Here is a 19832-nt window from a genome sequence, read left to right on the forward strand (position 1 = left end):
GCACAGTGTGTAGATCTGCAGCTCTACATGCCAAGAACAGATGCATACTGGTAAGTAGCATTTTCCTTACTGCTAACTGTGAATACAAGAGAACAAACTTGTACTGCTCTTCCATTTGGCCCTACCCCACCCCTCTACTGGGTGCATCCTAGAGGAAACGCCCTTTAGGACGAAGCCGGAATCACGCTGTGCCTTCACAGCGCCGGCAACAGAACAAATGCGTCTTAAGCAGGCAATCGTTCTGCACGCAAGTTGTTACAACTTGCTTTAGGGGGACACACAGTGGTGGACTGGTGTTGGAATTAAAGTCCAACACCTTCCCGACTGTTGCGCAGACTGGAGTTTAAATAGTAAACTAAACTATACCACTATCCAGCGCCCCCACTATGGCAAGTCGTTAAAACTACTTGCGTGCAGAACAAATGCGTGCTAAAGACTCATTTGTTCTAATGACTGAGTTCCTAAGGCATGCATGAAAAACACATGCAAAATTCCATCATACATTCGCATCCTAGATATCAACGTCACTGGTAATCTTTGTTGCCGGCTGAACACTGCTTTGTGGTGCAAGTTCAGCTGTGTCAGAGGGTTACAAGATCATGTTTTCTTACTGATTCTTGCTTTCATGTTTAATTGTATTTGTTTGGTGTGGCCTAAATTAATATTTTGTTTCTCTTTAAGCACTGCCTGATTACTGCCGAAGTGCTGCTTCTTGAAGTCCCACAAGGGTTGGGATGTGGCTGCAGACAGTTTTTGTTGATCTTCTATCTGTGGCTATAATCTTGAAAGTACACCTATTAAGTCTTTTAAACTGAGGTTCATTCCCATGCTCACATTGCCTGTTTTTTTTTTTCTTTGCATCTGTGTTCACGCCATGCCTGGTAATAGTCTATAGCCGTCAACCTTCGAAAGTGTCTATTTTGCAGCAGTTTCCCTAGAGATGATCTGGTGTCTGAATGTCTTCGGTTATCCGGAATACTTCAGCAAGTATGGCCTTTTGTTAAGCAGCCAGGCAGACAAACCTGAGAGGAGGTTCCTGGGAAATAAAGCATCTTAATGACTCTTGATGTTGCTTTTTCAGCAGTCAGTCAAGCAGGCTCTGGATAAATTGGACAGCATAACTGTGCAACTCACAGGATAAGATCATATTACTGCATTTTGTCATTTATAATGTGATCTTTTCGAAACGTACATGTGAGAAAGTGCCATCTTTCTTGCATGGTATGCCCCCACTTTTTGCTAAATTGCTGAATGTACTTCGATTGAGTGTACCCTGGGTTCCTGCCAATCAGGTGCCCAGGGCCTATGTTCCTTCCTTAAACCACACAAACTCCAAATTGGCAAACCCTAGCCACATGTCAGCCCCTAGTAAATGGTACCCTAGGTACCCAGGGCCTTGTGACCAGGGAAGGCCTCTAAGGGCTGCAGCACTCATTGTGCCACCCTCAGAGGCCCTGTACCCTTACACACACACACTGCCCTTGCAGGCTGAGTGTCTGGGTGCAGGACAAAACAAAGAGTCGACATGGCACACATCACTGTGTACCATGCCCATCACCTACACTGCCAAGGCATATGTCAGCCACCCCTCTAGCTGGGTGCATTACGCCTATGGTGTGGGCACAGGAGCAGGAGCCCTGTGCCCCTACAGTACCCGGGTCCATTCCTGGGCACTGTAAGTGCAGTGCTGTCATTTAAGAATACATGGTGCTGAGAGCTTGTCAAACACGAGCTCCACAGCACCATATTGGCAACACTGAAGCCTGGGAAGTTTGGTATCAAACTTCTCAGCACATTGAACCCACACTGATGCCAGTGTAGGATTTAATGTACTAAGCACCCCAGAGGGCATCTTAGAAGATGCCCCCTTACAGCTAACTTACAATCCACGTCTGCTCTGAGGCTGCCACACAGCAGACACGTTGCTGGACCCCTGGGTGGGAGAGCCCCTGCTCTCCCGGGCCTACAACAATGCACATCCTGGGTGAGGTGAGAAATCTCCTCCCCCAGGATGAGCAAAGGGAAGCTTCAAAGGCATGCCGCCAGTTGGAGTTTCCCCAGGCCACTGCAACCCCCCACTCTGGCGGGAAGCTTGGCCGGAAACCCCATACAAGGACAGGGGATGTGCCAGCCTGCCCACCCCACCCCTCAGGTGGGGGAGGCGAGGTGAAGCACATCTCCGGGCTCTCGCCATCTTGAAGATGGGAGGCCCTACCCTATCAGGATTAGGCTACTGCCCCCCTCCCACAGGAGAGAGGCAGGATAGGGGGTGTACCCACCCCAGGACAAGGACCCATTGGTCCCTGGCCTTCACCTACCTGTAACGCCCCTAAATCTAGTATTTAGGGGCCCCCTGAACCTTCCTTCCTTAGATTCCAGATAGAAAACGACAAGAAGAGCAAGAAGAACAAAGACCTGCCCTGCAGCTGCTAAAAAGAGAAGAAGACACCAACTGCTTTGGCCCCAGCCCTACCGGCCTGTCTACTCTCGAACCTGCACCAGCGCGGCATCCCACGTGGCCAGCAACCTCACCAACCCCGGAGGACCTGGCTACCTTTTAGCTCTAAGCCCCTGGGACTCCCACGAGTAGAGGCTCTACTCAAGAAACCTATTTGCTATCCCTGGCACCAGCCCGGGACCGCGGACCCAACACACTCTGCACCAGCCAAGCCTGGCCAGTGCCGGAGTGGACAAAGACCCAGAGGACGACCCCACGGCGACTGTGACCCAGAGTCCGGCACCCAAGGACCCCCCTCGACATCCCGGAAGAAGCCTGCAGCCTCAGAACCAAGTGCCACCCCAGCCGCGATCAACCAGAGGGTAAGATTCCCGACGTCAAAAGGCACCCCTGCACCCGGCGCCCTGCGACCCCCTGTGCCCAATCCCGGGGTACCCACCTAACCTACAACTACCCAACTTACCTCTCGAAGTGGTGGTGGCACCTGAAACATCCTCGTCCCCGAGCCTGCAGCCTCTTTCCAAACCGGAACATTCCCATTGATTTCCATTGAGCGCCCTAAGGCTCAAAAGCACCCTGCACCCAGCCGCCCGAGTGGCCCTGGCAGTGCCCTCTCTACACTAACCTACTTCCCCACTTGCCCTGAGTAAGTGACCAGGAGCCCAGCTCCCACAGCCGCGTGGCTTGCCAGACAGCAGCCACCAACCAAGGCCCCCCTATCCCTCATAGGATAACATTGGGCCTAACTCACTCTGCACCCGGCCGTCCTGAAACCGCTGAGGGTGAACCAACTGTACCTACCTGACACTGGGGGACCCCTGAGTCTATGCCCGGAATTTCAACTCTGCCAGTCGAGTACTTACCCTTAAACCGCTAACTTCATTTTCCTCATAGGGTAACATTGACTGGCTTTTTCTTCAAAAATCTTCTAAGTGTGAACTTTTCAAAACTGTAAAAATTCACCAAAAATCAGCCAAGTGACAAACGAATTTACTCACCTGTTCCTGGGTGAGCTCCCAGTGCTGGATCTTGGTGCCCAGCCCTGACCCTGAAAAGTACTCACAACTATACTTACCTCTAACTCATTTTTCTCCCATAGGAAACCATTGTCTGCTTTTCTGTGAAATTTCTTCTAAGTGTCTATTTTTACAAATTTGAAATATTCTTTTAAAATCGTACCATTTCTGCAAACGAAATTACTTACCTGTTTTTGATAAGGACCCCAGTCCTGGGTCTAGGCACCCAGTCCTGGATTACTAAAGTAACGATAAAGTACTCTACCTGCAATGTGAATTTCTTGCCATAGAGATCCATTGAATGTTTTCTTTGAAATATTTTCTAAGTGCTAACTTTTGAAATAGCTAAATATTATTTAAAAATCATTACAGTTACTAAGTCGACTTTCATCACTTGATTCTGAATACTGACCCAAGGCTGGTTCTAGGAGCCAGACCTGGAATTCCAAAAGTAATCTGAAAAGTAATTTATTACAAATAACCTGAATGTACCATTGAGCTCAATGCAAAGCAGGAGCAGGTTCGAGGGTCGACAGGCCGGTAGGGCTGGGGCCAAAGCAGTTGGTGTCTTCCTCTTTTTAGCAGCTGCAGGGCAGGTCTTTTTTCTTCTTGCTCTTCTTGTAGGTTTCTATCTGGAATCTGGGGAAGGAAGGTTCAGGGGGCCCCTAAATACTAGATTTAGGGGCGTTACAGGTAGGTGAAGGCCAGGGACCAATGGGTCCTTGTCCTGGGGTGGGTACACCCCCTATCCTGCCTCTCTCCTGTGGGAGGGGGGCAGTAGCCTAATCCTGATAGGGTAGGGCCTCCCATCTTCAAGATGGCGAGAGCCCGGAGATGTGCTTAACCTCGCCTCCCCCACCTGAGGGGTGGGGTGGGCAAGCTGGCACATCCCCTGTCCTTGTATGGGGTTTCCGGCCAAGCTTCCCGCCAGAGTGGGGGGTTGCAGTGGCCTGGGGAAACTCCAAGAGGCGGCATGCCTTTGAAGCTTCCCTTTGCTCATCCTGGGGGAGGAGATTTATCACCTCACCCAAGATGTGCATTGTTGCAGGCCCGGGAGAGCAGGGGCTCTCCCACCCAGGGGTCCAGCAACGTGTCTGCTGTGTGGCAGCCTGGGCAGCCTCAGAGCAGACGTGGATTGTAGGTTAGTTGTAAGGGGGCATCTCTAAGATGCCCTCTGGGGTGCTTAGTACATTAAATCCCACACTGGCATCAGTGTGGGTTTAATGTGCTGAGAAGTTTGATACCAAACTTCCCAGTCTTCAGTGTTGCCATTATGGTGCTGTGGAGCTCGTGTTTGACGAGCTCTCAGCACCATGTACTCTTAAATGGCAGCACTGCACTTACAGTGCCCAGGAATGGACCCGGGTACTGTAGGGGCACAGGGCTCCTGCTCCTGTGCCCACACCATAGGCGTAAGGCACCCAGCTAGAGGGGTGACTGATATATGCCTTGGCAGTGTAGGTGATGGGCATGGCACACAGAGATGTGTGCCATGTCGACTCTTTGTTTTGTCCTGCACCCAGACACTCAGCCTGCAAAGGCAGTGTGTGTGTGTGTAAGGGTACAGGGCCTCTAAGGGTGGCACAACGAGTGCTGCAGCCCCTAGAGGCCTTCCCTGGCCACAAGGCCCTGGGTACCTAGGGTACCATTTACCAGGGGCTGACATGTGGCTAGGGTTTGCCAATTTGGAGTTTGTGTGTTTTAAGGAAGGAACATAGGCCCTGGGCACCTGATTGGCAGGAGTCCAGGGTACACTTAATCAAAGTACATTCAGCAATTTAGCAAAAAGTGGGGGCATACCATGCAAGAAAGATGGCACTTTCTCACAGGCGCCGAAACTGTCTGAGGAGGATAGGGCTGGATTCAATGAGATCTTGACTGATGCCCAGGCGGCTGCACGTCAGGTGATCCAAAGTGGACTGGACACGGCGGATTCAGTGGCGAGGGTCATGGGATCTTCTGTCGCGACCAGAAGGAGTGCATGGTTAAGATCTTCGGAGTTTTCACAGGATGTGCAATCGACTCTTTTGGACCTGCCATTTGATGGATCTGGCCTGTTTGGTAAAAAGGCAGATGCTGCTCTGGAGCGTTTCAAAGAGAGCAAGGCGACGGCTAAATCTCTGGGCCTTCAATCTCAGTCGAGGGGGTCTTTTAACCCCTTCCCTGCTCATGACGGAACCACTCCGTCATGAGCCACGGTCGCGCTGTGCTCATGACGGAGTGGTTCCGTCATGCTGCGGCCGTTGGCGGCCGCTCCGCCCACGCGGCGCCTTTTCCCCGCCTGTGCGGGTGTGTAACGTAAGTGGGCTGCACCGTGACGGAACCACTCCGTCATGAGCACAGCTCGCCGGTGACTCATGACGGCGGGGTTCCGTCATGAGCACAGCGGCGCCGCGCTCACCGAAAAACCCCCCAGCGCCGCGGCGGAATTCGCGCCGCGGCGAAGGGGTTAAAAGGTACAGAGGGTTCGGAAGGACATCCTTTCGATCCTATAGACAGACCCAGCAGCAGCAGCAACAGCAGCAGCAAGGTTCCTCGTCTAGAGGTTTCAGAGGTAGAATCAGGGGTCGCACACGTGGCAGTCAACTCTCCTCCTCCTCTTCCTCCTCCTCAGCCCCTCCCACCACCGCAAAGCAGCCCTAGATCCGCCATTCCGGATCATGCTGGTCCTGTGGGGGGCCGGCTTACCCATTTTCTACAAGATTGGGAGTTTGTAACTACAGATCTCTGGGTTCTGGATCTTGTAGAAAATGGGTACGCCCTTCCCTTTCGGGAATTCCCTCCAAATTACCCTCCGTGTCAAGGGGCTTGCTCGCAGGACCACCGTCTTCTTCTGCAGGAGGAAGTCCTGAAGCTGTTTCAAAAAGTTGCGATAGAGGTGGTTCCAGAGCAGGAGAGGGGTCAGGGATGCTACTCCCGGTATTTTCTGATTCCGAAAAAGGGCAGCAGATTGAGTCCGATATTGGACCTCAGAATCTTGAATCTTATTCTAAAGCAAGAGAAGTTCAAGATGCTCACCCTTGCTCAGGTTCTTCAAGCGCTGAATCAGGAGGACTGGATGGTGTCACTCGACTTGCAGGATGCGTATTTTCACATCCCCATCTTGAAGTCGCACAGGAAGTATCCGGTTTACGGTAGGGTTGCAACATTATCAGTTTGCGGTCCTCCCGTTTGGTCTTACTTCGGCACCTCGAGTCTTCACGAAGGTGATGGCAGTGGTGGCAGCCCATCTCAGATGGTCGGAGATCTCAGTTTTCCCTTATTTGGACGACTGGCTGATCAAGGCGGAGTCACCAGAGAAGGTGCTACGTCATCTGCAGGATACAACTCAGCTGTTGTACAAATTGGGTTTTTCAATAAACGTGCCCAAATCTCACCTGGTGCCCTCTCAGCGCAACCTGTTCATAGGTGCGGTACTGGACACTACTGTTTGTCGGGCATTCCCTCCTCCTCAAAGGATTCTCGACATACAGGAAATGATTCCTTTGTTTTACAACGGAGCGGTAGTTCCAGTTCTGAAGGTCCGTGCTCGGTCTGTTCGCCTCCTGCATCCTGTTGGTCAACCATGCACGCTGGCACATGAGGGCGCTCCAGTGGTGCCTCCGCAAGCAGTGGTATCAGCACAAGGGAGATCTCAGGGAGTCTGTGAGGATCTCCAGAGAAGCTGCGGCGGATCTGTCTTGGTGGAGCGTGGAGAGCAATCTGTCTCAAGGAAAGCCCTTCCATCTACCTCCATCGGTGGCCACGGTGATAACGGATGCATCCACCTTAGGGTGGGGTGCTCATCTGGGGGATCTGGAGATCAAGTGTCTTTGGTCTCCAGAGGAAAGGTTGCTTCACATCAACCTTCTGGAATTGAGGGCAATTCGTTTAGCACTCAAGGCCTTCCTCCCTTCCCTTCGCGGTCAGTCTGTTCAAGTCCTGACGGACAACACTACCGCGATGTGGTATATAAACAAACAGGGAGGAGTGGGGTCTCTTTGTCTCTGCAGAGAGGCCCTGCGTCTATGGTCCTGGGCTCAGGACCATCAGATTTGTCTGATGGCAAATCATCTGGCCAGGGTGCTGAACGTACGTGCGGACAGTCTGTCGGCAGTTCTCCGCCGATCACGAGTGGAGGCTGCATCCGGAGGTAGTTCGTCACATCTTTCGGATGTGGGGAACTCCTCGGGTGGACCTGTTCGCCACTCACGAGAATGCTCACTGCCCGTCATTCCGCAGACTCCAGTATCCGATGCAGGGTGCGTTGGGGGACGCGTTTCAGTTGAGTTGGGGCTCACGACTCCTTTACGCGTTTCCTCCCATACCCTTGATTCCTCTGGTTCTGAGGAAGATTCGCCACGACCGGGCCCAAGTCATTTTGATCGCCCCGGATTTGCCAAGAAGGGTGTGGTATACAGATCTTCTCCACCTCTCCTCGCGCCCTCCGCTCCGTCTCCCTCTGAGGGCAGACCTCCTCTCGCTGTCGGAGGGGCAGGTTCTACACCCCCACCTCCAGAGCTTACACCTTCATGCCTGGAGATTGAACGGGGCAACCTGAATTCTTTTTCTCTCCCTCCTGATGTGGTAGATGTAATTTTGTCTGCCAGACGTCATTCCACCAAATCTATATATTCCTATAGGTGGTCTAAATTTGTTCTCTGGTGTGGAGAGAAGTCCATTGATCCTTTGAAGGCTCGTCTATCTAACATTCTACAGTTTGCCCTTTCTCTTGCTCAGCAAGGATTTGCTGTGGCTACTGTTAAGGGATACTTATCGGCTTTGTCGGCTTTCCTTTGCTTGCCGGATCAGCCGTAATTATTCAAATCACCTATTGTTCTTCGTTTTCTTAAGGGCCTCACAAACAGATTTCCTCCTACTCCCTTTATTGTGCCTCAATGGGACTTAAACCTTGTCTTGACTTATCTTATGGGTTCTCCCTTCGAGCCCTTACACAAGTGTCCCTTGAGACTGTTGTCTTTTAAGACGGTTTTCCTCATTGCAATCACCTCGGCAAGGAGGGTAAGTGAGCTTCAAGCTCAAAGTTCAAAACCCCCGTTTTTGACCATTCATGTTGAAAGAATGGTACTCAGGACCAGGGCTGCATTTCTACCTAAGGTGGTAACTCCCTTCCATCTGGGGCAGTCCATTACCCTTCCTACCTTCTATCCTCCCCCTCACCCTTCCAAGGAGGAGGAGAGACTTCACCGTTTGGACCCTAAGAGGGCGGTGAGCTTCTACCTGGACAGGACAAAGGAGCTTCAGGGTTGATGACCAGTTCTTCGTGGGCTTTGTTGGCTGCAGAAAAGGCCGAGCGGTGCACAAGCGCACCCTTTCCAGATGGATTGTCTTGTGCATCAAGATATGCTACTCTTTGGCGGGTAAGGATCATCCAGAGGGTTTAAGAGCTCATTCCACTAGAGCAAAATCTTCCACTTCTGCTTTGTCTAGGGGTTGTTCCTGTGGAGGACATTTGTAGGGCGGCAACTTGGGCCACCCTCCACACCTTCGCAAAACATTATTGCTTAGACACCGAGGTGAGAAGGGACGGACACTTTGCGCGTTCCGTCCTTCAGGACTTTCTGGTATAGAAGGGTGGACATTCTCCTCCGGGAGTGGGGACTGCTGTGGCAATCTATTCACAAGGTGAGGAATCCACTGGCAGATGTATCCATCAGAAGAACAAGTTACTTACCTTCGGTAATGCTTTTTCAGGTGGATACAGTATCTGCCTGTGGATTCCTCACTGACCCACCCGCCTCCCCGTTGTCCATCCTTCTATACCTACAATTCTATTGATGGTGTTTCAATATGTATTTGTTACTGTCAAAGGCATTGTGTTATTCTTTTGCCTTTCTATTTATTCTTCACACTGTGTGTGTTGCTTTGCATATCATGTACTGTGTATACTGTGTATATATTGCTGTCGGTCCGTCCGTGTGCCTCGAAGGCACGGAAAAAAGGGGCGGAACTGACGTCATCACGCCGACGAGGTCTTCTTATGGAGCCGGTGACGTCAGCGGAGTCGCGAGCGGAGCCGTTCCTCTGTGACGTCGTCTTCGACCTCATCGGCGTGGACTGCTACAAAAGTTTCCGAATGTTGCTGGCGCAGGGGATATTCACAAGGTGAGGAATCCACAGGCAGATACTGTACCCACCAGAAAAAGCGTTACCTAAGGTAAGTAACTTGTTCTTCTCAGCCTTTCTCAAGTTGACTGTTCTGGCATGTTGATAATGAGCAACTCTATGGACTACTTACAAGAGAATTACGAGTTGGTAACTGTTTCTCTGCCTTTTTCAATATATACATTAGCAAACCTTGATACTTATTAATTTTCTCAAACATCCTTATTTTTTAGGCTTTTGATCTTTATGAACAAAGATATGCTGCAGTAAAGATCCACCAGTTAAACAAGAGCTGGAGAGACGAGAAGAAGGAAAACTATCACAAGTAAATATATTTATAGATTTCATATTTCATGCAGGTTCTGTTGATCTCCAATAAATTGCCATCTCTTCGTTTAGGCATGCCTGCAGAGAATATAGGATACACAAAGAACTGGATCATCCAAGGATAGTTAAACTATATGATTATTTTTCCCTGGATACCGATACGTAAGTTTATAACTGATCTGTTTAAACATCAAATCATTAAGTTTGTAAATGATTACTTATGGCTTTCTTCTGTTACTCTTAAATTTTAGTTTTGCCATGTTACATACCATAATTGGATATTGTCATGACCAGATTTTGGTTTTGCGATGTAGATAACATGACAGACTTCTCTGTCAGAGTGCTGTTAAAACTTTCACATTTTTGGCAACATGTAACTTATTGGGTCTCTTAACATTTAATCTTTGAAGTAACCTAAGTGCAGATTGAAGTGTTCTTGGAGGCAGGGGACCGCGAACATTTTACAACATGTCCATTACTCTCAAGAGGGCGGATGTTAACGAACCACAGACTCCAGATCACTTTCTGTTTTTGCAAGCCATATTCTAAGGTTATGATTATATACATACTTGTAGACCACTGCGGCAGAATCAGACCATCCCTTGTCAGCACACATCACTTGCCATAAGTTGCTTTGCTTGCTGAAGTTGTATGCCATAATGAACCCTTTTTCTCCTCCAACAGAAATCTTATAAAGCATTACATAAAGTAGGCCCAAATTGTTTATGTAACACATTTACCTGGTGTACTCCGTGAAGGTAACTTGGATCATCTACAGCCATTTTTAGCTGGTGCCAAGGAGTAAACAAGCCTCATGGGGAGGTTGAAGTTTCTTCTGGGAACGACAAAACTGGAACTCTCTCCCCATAACCCTGAAGAATAGCCCAGATCTCTTGTCTTTCAGAAAACCACTTAAAACCTGAATTTTCTGTAACTAGATTTCTCCAGTATTGGATATTTCATAGATTCACATGCTTGAATCGACGGGGAATGATTCAATCATGTAAATCTATAAAAAAAAAATACCAATACTGGAGAACGGCAGTTACAGGTAAGTAACTTATTTTCTTTGCAGCGCCTCCTCCTAAAGACAGCAGCTGCACAGACGCCTCAGGGCATTCGAGTGCTCTACAAAACCAAAAAGCAAATCATAAAACTTTTAAATTAATTTCTCTGTCATGCCGTCTGTCATTGTTAATCAGCATAAAATGTATCTGCCATGTGTGATATCCTATAAACGCTTGGTTCTAAGAGAACGCTATTTGATTTCACATCTTATGGCTAAAGAGTCTTCCTTGCTTCTTAAATAGCAGTTAGAATTAAAAAACATTGTGAACATTGTATGGGTAAGTAATGCACTCAAATGCCCAGGTTGACTTTTGCTTAGTCATGCTGTTTCGTTCATGTCTTCAGGGAATTAGGGCAGTATGAATGTGCGGTCTGTTACATCCTGTATAATAAAATAAAAAAGTTTGAAGTAAAAAAAAACCCTGTTCCTGAGAGTGTTTATTTAAAGTTTTTATTAATGCAATTACCTGAGTATGTGGCATAGAACTCGCAAAGTGACCCCTTTTGGGATTGTCAGTTTGTTTTTCATTTATTTGGGTGGGCTCACCTGCTGATAATTTTGAACTCCAACAGTGGGACAATTCTATCCATTCCCTAGTGTGTATGCTCTGCCCTCTCAAAAATGTTGAAATTGGCTTAAAACCTGAGAGGGTTAATTTAACTTTCCCATCAGGTAATAGTGTATTGTGCAGAAATAAACCTGTGGCATGGAAAGTTAAATACTACTTGTAGGCTGCCGCATGTATTGTGCCATCCACGATGGTGGCAGTGAAAACATGGTTTCAGGCCTACCCAGTGTAGCCGTGCAGCAGCAGCTTGAATCTTGCTACAAAGATAGTCAAAAACACCCTTTTGATGGGTAGGGAAACCTGATTTCATTTTTTTCTTTTTATTAGGTTTTTGTCCAAAACAAACATGAGACTCAATACTTTAAGTATGGCAATTCCAATGACACATGGTGATCAAAGAACTTACAGCATAATTCCAAAGGTCAGCAGACAGTTTATATCCAGTGACATCACATTATCGATTTGCACTGCCCCTGCCCCCTTACTAGCCCCCCAGCCTTGGACCCATTGCAATGTAATCACGAAAAACCATAAATAAGTGCACTTCTCACTACATCCGGCTATGATACCCATGTCAGTGTATAAAGACTAGGCCCAACCTCAAGTAGCTATTCCTCAGAAGTATTCCCCCTCAGCTCTTGTGGGTATTCTTCAGCAGATTCGGGACCCCCTTCTTTGGTTGCTAGGTACGTTTTGTACTATTCCCAAAAGGTCTGTTCCGTGGTGGGAGAAGGTCACTAAAATTCTCCTTTTGGGTGCTACAATATAGCATGTCCCTCGACCACTGAGCAATCGTGGGGATTGGTCCTCGTGACCAACAGATCGCCACCCTGCGCTTAGCTAATAGCAAGCCCATGTCCACCAACCTTCGCGCCCCCTTAGGTATCGGTTTAGAGTACCCCAACTGGTCAAGTGCAGGCTCCGGGGTGAGTGTCAATTCAGCCACCTGCCCCAATTCATTAAAGATCGAATACCAAAAATTGGATGTTCGAGGCATGTGGGCTGCTGAATTCATATCTGTGCATAGATCGCCGCCTAGTGTTGGGTCCGGATGTTTGCACGTTGTTGTCCTGGAAGAGTCTTCGAAGTATCCTTGGATAGGTGACTCCTCCCCTGGACTACAGTGCGCATGGGCATCCTCTCCATCCTCAGATTGTTTTTTTCCGCCATTGGGTTCGGATGTGCTATCTTAGCTCAAGTTAGGAAAATATTTTTTCGAGGCCAAAAGGCCTTTAGTTCGCGTCGGTACTGTTTATCGATCGGGTTTCGATAGAATTTGTTAGTTTACTAACTTTCAGCACCGACTGCTTTCGCATTTACCTGTCCATCGACTACTTCGACGATGGAATCCAGGACGCCATTCAAAAGGTGTCCGGTATGCAATGCGAAGTACCCACACATCGACGTCCATCCGGTGTGCAACAAATGCCTTTCGCCGGACCACGACGAATCAACATGCATGGCCTGTGCCCGGTTCCGCTCGAAGAAGACTCTGCGGAATCGACGAGCGGCGAGACTCGAGGCGCAGCACGCGGCACCGGCCCCAACAGACATCTTCGGCGAGGCCGAAGACGTCGAGGAATTGGAAGTCTTGCCCTCCAGTCCGAACACGAACCCGGATCGGACGAGGAAGACGAGTCACTCTTCCACAGAGGTGAAGACGACACCGAGGTAGGAGACGACGAGGAGGCCTTCGGGGCCGAAGAAGGTAGCTCCAATGATGAACAAGGCCTACCTGTTCAAACCGTTCAAACACCAGTGCCACTGCCTATGGCTCCGGTCGAGGGATCGCCTTCGGGCCTTACCCGAGACCCATCCCGCAGTTCTTCGGCCCCGCCCTCGGGCCCGGCCTCGGACGTTCAGCGGCAGCCATTACTACATAAACAGGCTGGTTTCCCTACCACAAAACCGAAACCGAAAGCTGCTCAGGTTCCACCGAAACCGAAACTGAAAGTAACGCTGGTCGGATCGAGGCCTTCGACGCCAGCGCACCGCGTCGGCACCGACCGCACCAAGAGGGACTTCGGTGCCGAACTTGAAGCGGGCGACGTTGGAGTCGACAAACGGAAAAAAGCCATCGGCACCGACAAACCTGCTCGGCTACCGGCACCGACGACACCAAGGGCCGTACCGCCTGCTGTGTCTCACATCGCTCCCTCGACGACACCTAAGCCTCAGGTATCGAAGACTTCGACGGTGATCTCTTCACCCCGACTCGATGACCCGCCGGCGCCGAAAAAATCTACGGCCGCCTCTACGAGCCTGGCCGGTGCCAAAGCCTCGAAGGCGCCCCAAGTACGACCTGGTGCGACGCAAGGCAGCAAAACCACACCTGTCCTCCAGGACACGTCGGGCTCCGGTTCGGTCGGAGCTCCCGCAGCCTCTTCGGTGCCGACCAACATTACCTTCGGCTTGCCTCCGTCAACAATCCCAAAAATGTTCCAACTCAGGACACGGGTCACCCAACCTACGGTCACACCTGCTGAGACGTCTCCGGCACGTATCATCGACGCCGGCACTGGCAGGATGATTCTCCAGGACCGAAGGATAACTTCGGAGCCGCCATTGGACCCTTTCAGGATCCCACTAAAAAGGAAGTTGCCTGCAGAATCGGAACCTCTCCTTTATGAACCCTTCCATTCATCCTACCAGGATCCACACCGGGTCTCCCCCACACGCTCCGATACAGACGCATTGGAGGACTACATGGCTGACCAAGTCCCCTACCATGTAGACACGGACCCTGATGACCAGCAGGACCCTGATCAAACTTGGGGCGACCCTGCAGACCCCAGTGCACCTCTCGATGCACAGGATCCACAACTCTATGGGGCAAAGACATCTCCTACGGAGGATACTGCGGCGTTCAATGCTCTTATCGAACGTGCTGCCAATAACCATGGGGTGCAGCTTCACTCTGATACCATCGAAGATGACTTTCTAATGGACACCTTTGCATCCTCAGAAAGACATGTAAAGACTCTGCCAATGTTGAAGGGGGTCCTCAAACCAGCCAATGACATTTTCAAAGAACCCACCAGGGCACGAGTGATAAACCCCAGGATTGATAAAAAATACAGATCAGCACCTGGGGATCCTTCTTACATCAGAGGACAATTACCACTCGACTCCATCGTCGTAGCGAATGCACGCAAGAGGGCACACTCGCAAACAACAGGTGACGCTCCTCCCCCGGACAAAGAGTCCAAGGTGTTAGAAACCTCTGGCAAGCGAGTTGCCGCCCAAGCTGCCAACATATGGCTCATAGCCAACACTCAGGCGCTCCTTGCTCGCTATGATAGAGCGCACTATGACACACTTGAGCAAATATTCCAACATCTCCCTGACCAGTTCAAGGAAGGCGCAGAAATGCTCATCAGAGAAGGACAGCTACTAACGAACGCTTCCATCAAATGCGCACTAGATGCTGCAGACACGGCTGCCAGAGCCATAAACACAAGCGTCATGTTGCGACGACATGCCTGGCTACGGATCTCAGGATTCAAGCCTGAGGTACAAAACAATATACTGAACCAGCCCGTCAACCCCGACTATTTATTCGGGCCAGAGGTTGACACCACCCTCGAAAAGATAAAAAAGGATACGGACACTGCAAAGTCCATGGGCGCACTACAAACTCAGTCCTTTCGGAGCGGCTCCTTTCGTCGCCCTGGAAACAAGGGAGCAGGTAGAGGACAGGGGTCACAACAAACATATAACAAAGGCAATACACAGACCACCTATGATAAAAACACCCGAGGTGGATATCGTGGCTCCAGCACAAAGGGCAGAGGACGCGGCTACGGCAACACCAGGTCCTCCCCCAAGAACAAGCAGTGACGCCCTCTCCCTTCCTCCCGACCACATAACACCTGTCGGGGGAAGGCTACAAAGGTTCCTGTCCACGTGGAATTCCATCACCACGGACAGGTGGGTCAAAGATATTATAAAATACGGTTACTGTCTGGAGTTAACCTCCACTCCACCCACAATACCACCAAGAAGCCGTCCTATGTCCTCAGAGCACTTAACGCTCTTACAGCAAGAAGTGCAAAGTATGCTTCTAAAAGGCGCTATAGAGGTCGTACCCATCCACGAGCAGGGTGCGGGAGTGTACTCCCTCTACTTCTTAATTCCAAAAAAGGACGGGTCGCTCAGACCTATATTGGACCTGAGACCCCTGAACCAGTACATTCTTTCAGAGCACTTTCATATGCTCACTCTACAGCAAGTCCTTCCGCTTCTCAAGCAGGGAGACTTCCTAGCCACACTGGACCTCAAGGATGCGTACTTTCACATACCCATCCACCCCTCACACAAAAAATACCTCAGGTTCACTGTTCAGGGGCAGCACTATCAGTTCAAAGTCCTTCCCTTCGGCGTGACAACAGCGCCCAGGGTTTTCACGAAGTGCCTAGCTACGGTGGCAGCACATCTACGGAGGCAGCATATACACGTCTACCCCTACCTAGACGACTGGCTCGTTCAAGCGAAGTCAGCCCAGCAATGTGCAAGCCACATGTCCCGCACCATTCACCTTCTTCACAGTCTGGGATTCTCACTGAATTATCCAAAGTCCCATCTCCAGCCCGCACACGTACAACAGTACCTAGGTGCGACTATAGACACTCTGGCGGCCACACCTCAGCCAAATTTAGTGAGGATCAACAGCATACAACTGCTGATCTCCAAATTCAAACCCAATCACTCACTTCCAGCGCGAGTGTTTATGCAGTTGATAGGCATGATGGCCTCCTGCATCTTCATAGTCCCGCACGCGAGATTACATATGCGCCCACTTCAGGAGTGCCTAGCACGTCAGTGGAATCAGGCTCAAGGACAGTTAAAGGACCTAGTGTTGGTGAGCGGTCGGGCATACAACTCTCTGCATTGGTGGAATCCACAAAACCTTTGCAAGGGCCGACCGTTCCAAGAGCCTGTCCCACAAATAGTACTGACAGCGGACGCGTCTCTCCAGGGATGGGGAGCTCATGTACTCCACTACACAGTGCAAGGACTATGGACAACACAACAAAAGAAGTTGCACATCAACCTTCTGGAATTGATGGCAATCTTCCTAGCCATGAAGGCATTCAAAGTACATCTATGCAACAAGGTCGTGTTGATCCGGACGGACAACATGACCGCAATGTACTACATACAGAAACAGGGAGGCACACACTCTCCACAGTTGTCTCATCTGGCTCAGAGCATGTGGAAGTGGGCCATTCAAAGGAACATGTTCCTCATGGCGGAACACCTCCCTGGCAAGGACAACCAGATGGCGGATCTGCTCAGCAGACACAGCCACCAAATGCACGAGTGGGAGTTACACCCATCAGTACTCCAACCGTACTTTCAGCAGTGGGGTCATCCGGAGATAGACCTATTCGCGACAAGCGAAAACGCAAAATGCCCAAGCTTCGCCGCCAGATTCCCACATCCGCAGTCGCAGGGCAATGCGATATGGATGAACTGGTCCGGCAGATTTGCGTACGCTTTTCCCCCAGCGCCATTGATACCGCTAGTGGCCCGCAAACTCCGACAACACTCCCTGACACTCGTCCTAGTTGCTCCCACGTGGGCACGCCAGCCGTGGTACACCACCTTCCTCGAACTTTCCGTGGTGCCGCATCAAAGGCTGCGGATCAAACCCGCGCATTTGACGCAGAACCATGGAGAGGTTCAGCACCCAGATCCGCAACAGCTGAATCTGGCGATCTGGCTCCTGAAGTCCTAGCGTTTGGCTATCTCAACCTGCCACCTGACTGTATGGACATCATCAAGGAGGCCAGGAGACCCACTACCAGAGCTTGCTATGCAGCCAAATGGAAAAGGTTCGTCATTTATTGCGGTAATAATGACATCAACCCGCTGGACGCATCCATCCAAAACATCATCTGTTATCTCTTACACCTATATCGATGCAATCTGGCGTACACCTCTATACGTGTCCATTTGACCGCAATATCAGCCTATCTGCAAACCAGGCAGCACCTCTCTCTATTCAGAGTGCCTGCCATCAAAGCATTCTTGGAAGGGCTCAAACGAGTCATTCCACCTAGTCACCCACCGGCTCCAATGTGGAACCTCAACTTGGTCCTCACACGCCTGATGGGTCCACCCTTTGAACCTCTACACTCATGCGAGATTCAATTCCTTACCTGGAAAGTGGCCTTCCTAGTAGCGATCACTTCCCTCAGAAGAGTTAGTGAACTCCAGGCACTAACCGTTCAAGAGCCATTTATTCAGGTTCACGCCAACAGGGTCGTACTACGTACCAACCCCAAGTTCATGCCCAAGGTAATATCGCAGTTCCACATGAACCAGACTATTGAACTGCCCGTTTTCTTCCAAAACCCACAAACTGTTGCAGAAAGGGCACTACATACACTAGATGTACGGAGGGCCCTCATGTACTACATCGACAGGACTAAACCATTCAGGAAGACAAAACAACTGTTCGTTGCCTTTGCCCCACACCACAAAGGTAACGCCATCTCCAAAGCAGGGATAGCCAGATGGATAGTTAAGTGTATTCAAATCTGTTATCAAAAGGCAAAACGCACATTAACTATTCCACCACGAGCCCACTCAACACGTAAGTTGGGGGCTTCCATGGCCTTCCTAGGAAATATTCCCCTGCATGATATATGCAGAGCAGCCACATGGTCCACTACACACACATTTACAAAACACTATTGCGTAGATGTGCAGTCAAAACAGCAGGCAGCTGTAGGACAGGCTGTTCTCAAAACACTTTTTCAGACCGCTGCAGCTGGCACGGGTAGCCGCCGCTAATAGAGGGCACTGCTATGTATTCTATGCACAGATATGAATTCAGCAGCCCACATGCCTCGAACTGAATATGCTACTTACCAGTATGCATCTGTTCTTGGCATGTAGGGCTGCTGACATTCATATCGCCCTCCCTCCTCCCCGGCGATTGTCGCAGCTGCAGCTCTCAGAATTACTGCAAGCATGGTCATCACTTTCTGTATCTACTCCATCACTGCCACAATGGCGAAAAACAATCTGAGGATGGAGAGGATGCCCATGCGCACTGTAGTCCAGGGGAGGAGTCACCTATCCAAGGATACTTCGAAGACTCTTCCAGGACAACAACGTGCAAACATCCGGACCCAACACTAGGCGGCGATCTATGCACAGATATGAATGTCAGCAGCCCTACATGCCAAGAACAGATGCATACTGGTAAGTAGCATATTCAATCCCTGGGCAAGACCAGGCCAGGTGAAGAAAATCTGCTAGCTGTGTGCTGCAACGCTCACAGTTCACCCCATCTCTTAAGCCATATCTGTGCAATCTCTCTGGGGTGTAATAGACCCTATTGAGATACTTAGTGAATCAGTCTGTGTCTACCATTTACGAGATGTGCTTCGTGCTGTTACAGCAGTATGTCCACATAGTGTCATCTATGTCCCGTCCCATATCTCTTTGCCAAGCTAAACGGGCTTTAGTGTAGTGATGTTCCCTATAGGACATGGATAATTTATAGATTTTGGACCCTATCCGGGTAGGCGACTCCGTTTTTATGACATAGGACAAGGCGGACAGCTCAAACCCAATGGCGGAAAAAAACAATCTGAGGATGCCCATGCGCACTGTAGTCCAGGGGAGGAGCCACCTATCTCGTGATACTTCGAAGACTCTTCCAGGACAACAATATGCAATCATCCGGACCCAACACTAGGAGGCGATCTATGCACAGATATGAATGTCAGCAGCCCTACATGCCAAGAACAGATGCATACTGGTAAGTAGCATATTCGATATGCAACAGTGCTTGCCGTGCTCTGTGGAATTGGAATTTGGTAAGAATAGTGGGTGCAGCATCCACAGTCTCCAGGTCCCCCCAGCTCTTTGCCGTGCCTCCTTCAAACAAGTCGCCTATGGCCCGCACTCCCAGCAAGTTGAGCGCTCACGTAACCCCCTTATCCCTGCACGGGGGCAGCCAGCGACACCAATGCAGCGGTGTGAGCGGGGAGTATAGAATGGCACCCGCCTGTAACTATTAGGTTGTGCCACGCGTGCGTTGTCGCATTAACTGAGTCTAAAATCCCCGTCCTACGGTCCGCAGGCATAAACATCAAAGCTGGTAATGGAAGAGGGGCGGCCACTACTTTTTCTATACTCAAGTGTGGGGTATCCGGAGTACCATGTATCCAGTGGTAGGGATGCGCACTTTGTGCTGACCTGTAATATAAGTCAAAGTCGGGCACGCCCATCCCTCCACTCCCCCCATATGGTACGGTAGTGTAAGAACTG

General features: G+C 50.1%; 1 protein-coding gene across 10 annotated transcripts in view; it reads left to right on the plus strand.

Moving 5' to 3' along the window:
• Positions 1-19832, plus strand: part of TLK1 (tousled like kinase 1) — a 967987-nt gene that overhangs the window by 714298 nt on the left and 233857 nt on the right. For all 10 annotated transcript variants that reach the window (XM_085645312.1, XM_085645310.1, XM_085645315.1 and 7 more), the window contains 2 exons: positions 9813-9904; positions 9979-10068. In XM_085645312.1, coding sequence (XP_085501438.1) covers positions 9813-9904; positions 9979-10068 — 182 coding nt within the window. The remainder of the gene's footprint in view (positions 1-9812; positions 9905-9978; positions 10069-19832) is intronic.

This window comes from Triturus cristatus, chromosome 3_1 (assembly GCF_964204655.1).
Source record: "Triturus cristatus chromosome 3_1, aTriCri1.1, whole genome shotgun sequence".
Classification (NCBI taxonomy): Eukaryota; Metazoa; Chordata; class Amphibia; order Caudata; family Salamandridae; genus Triturus; species Triturus cristatus.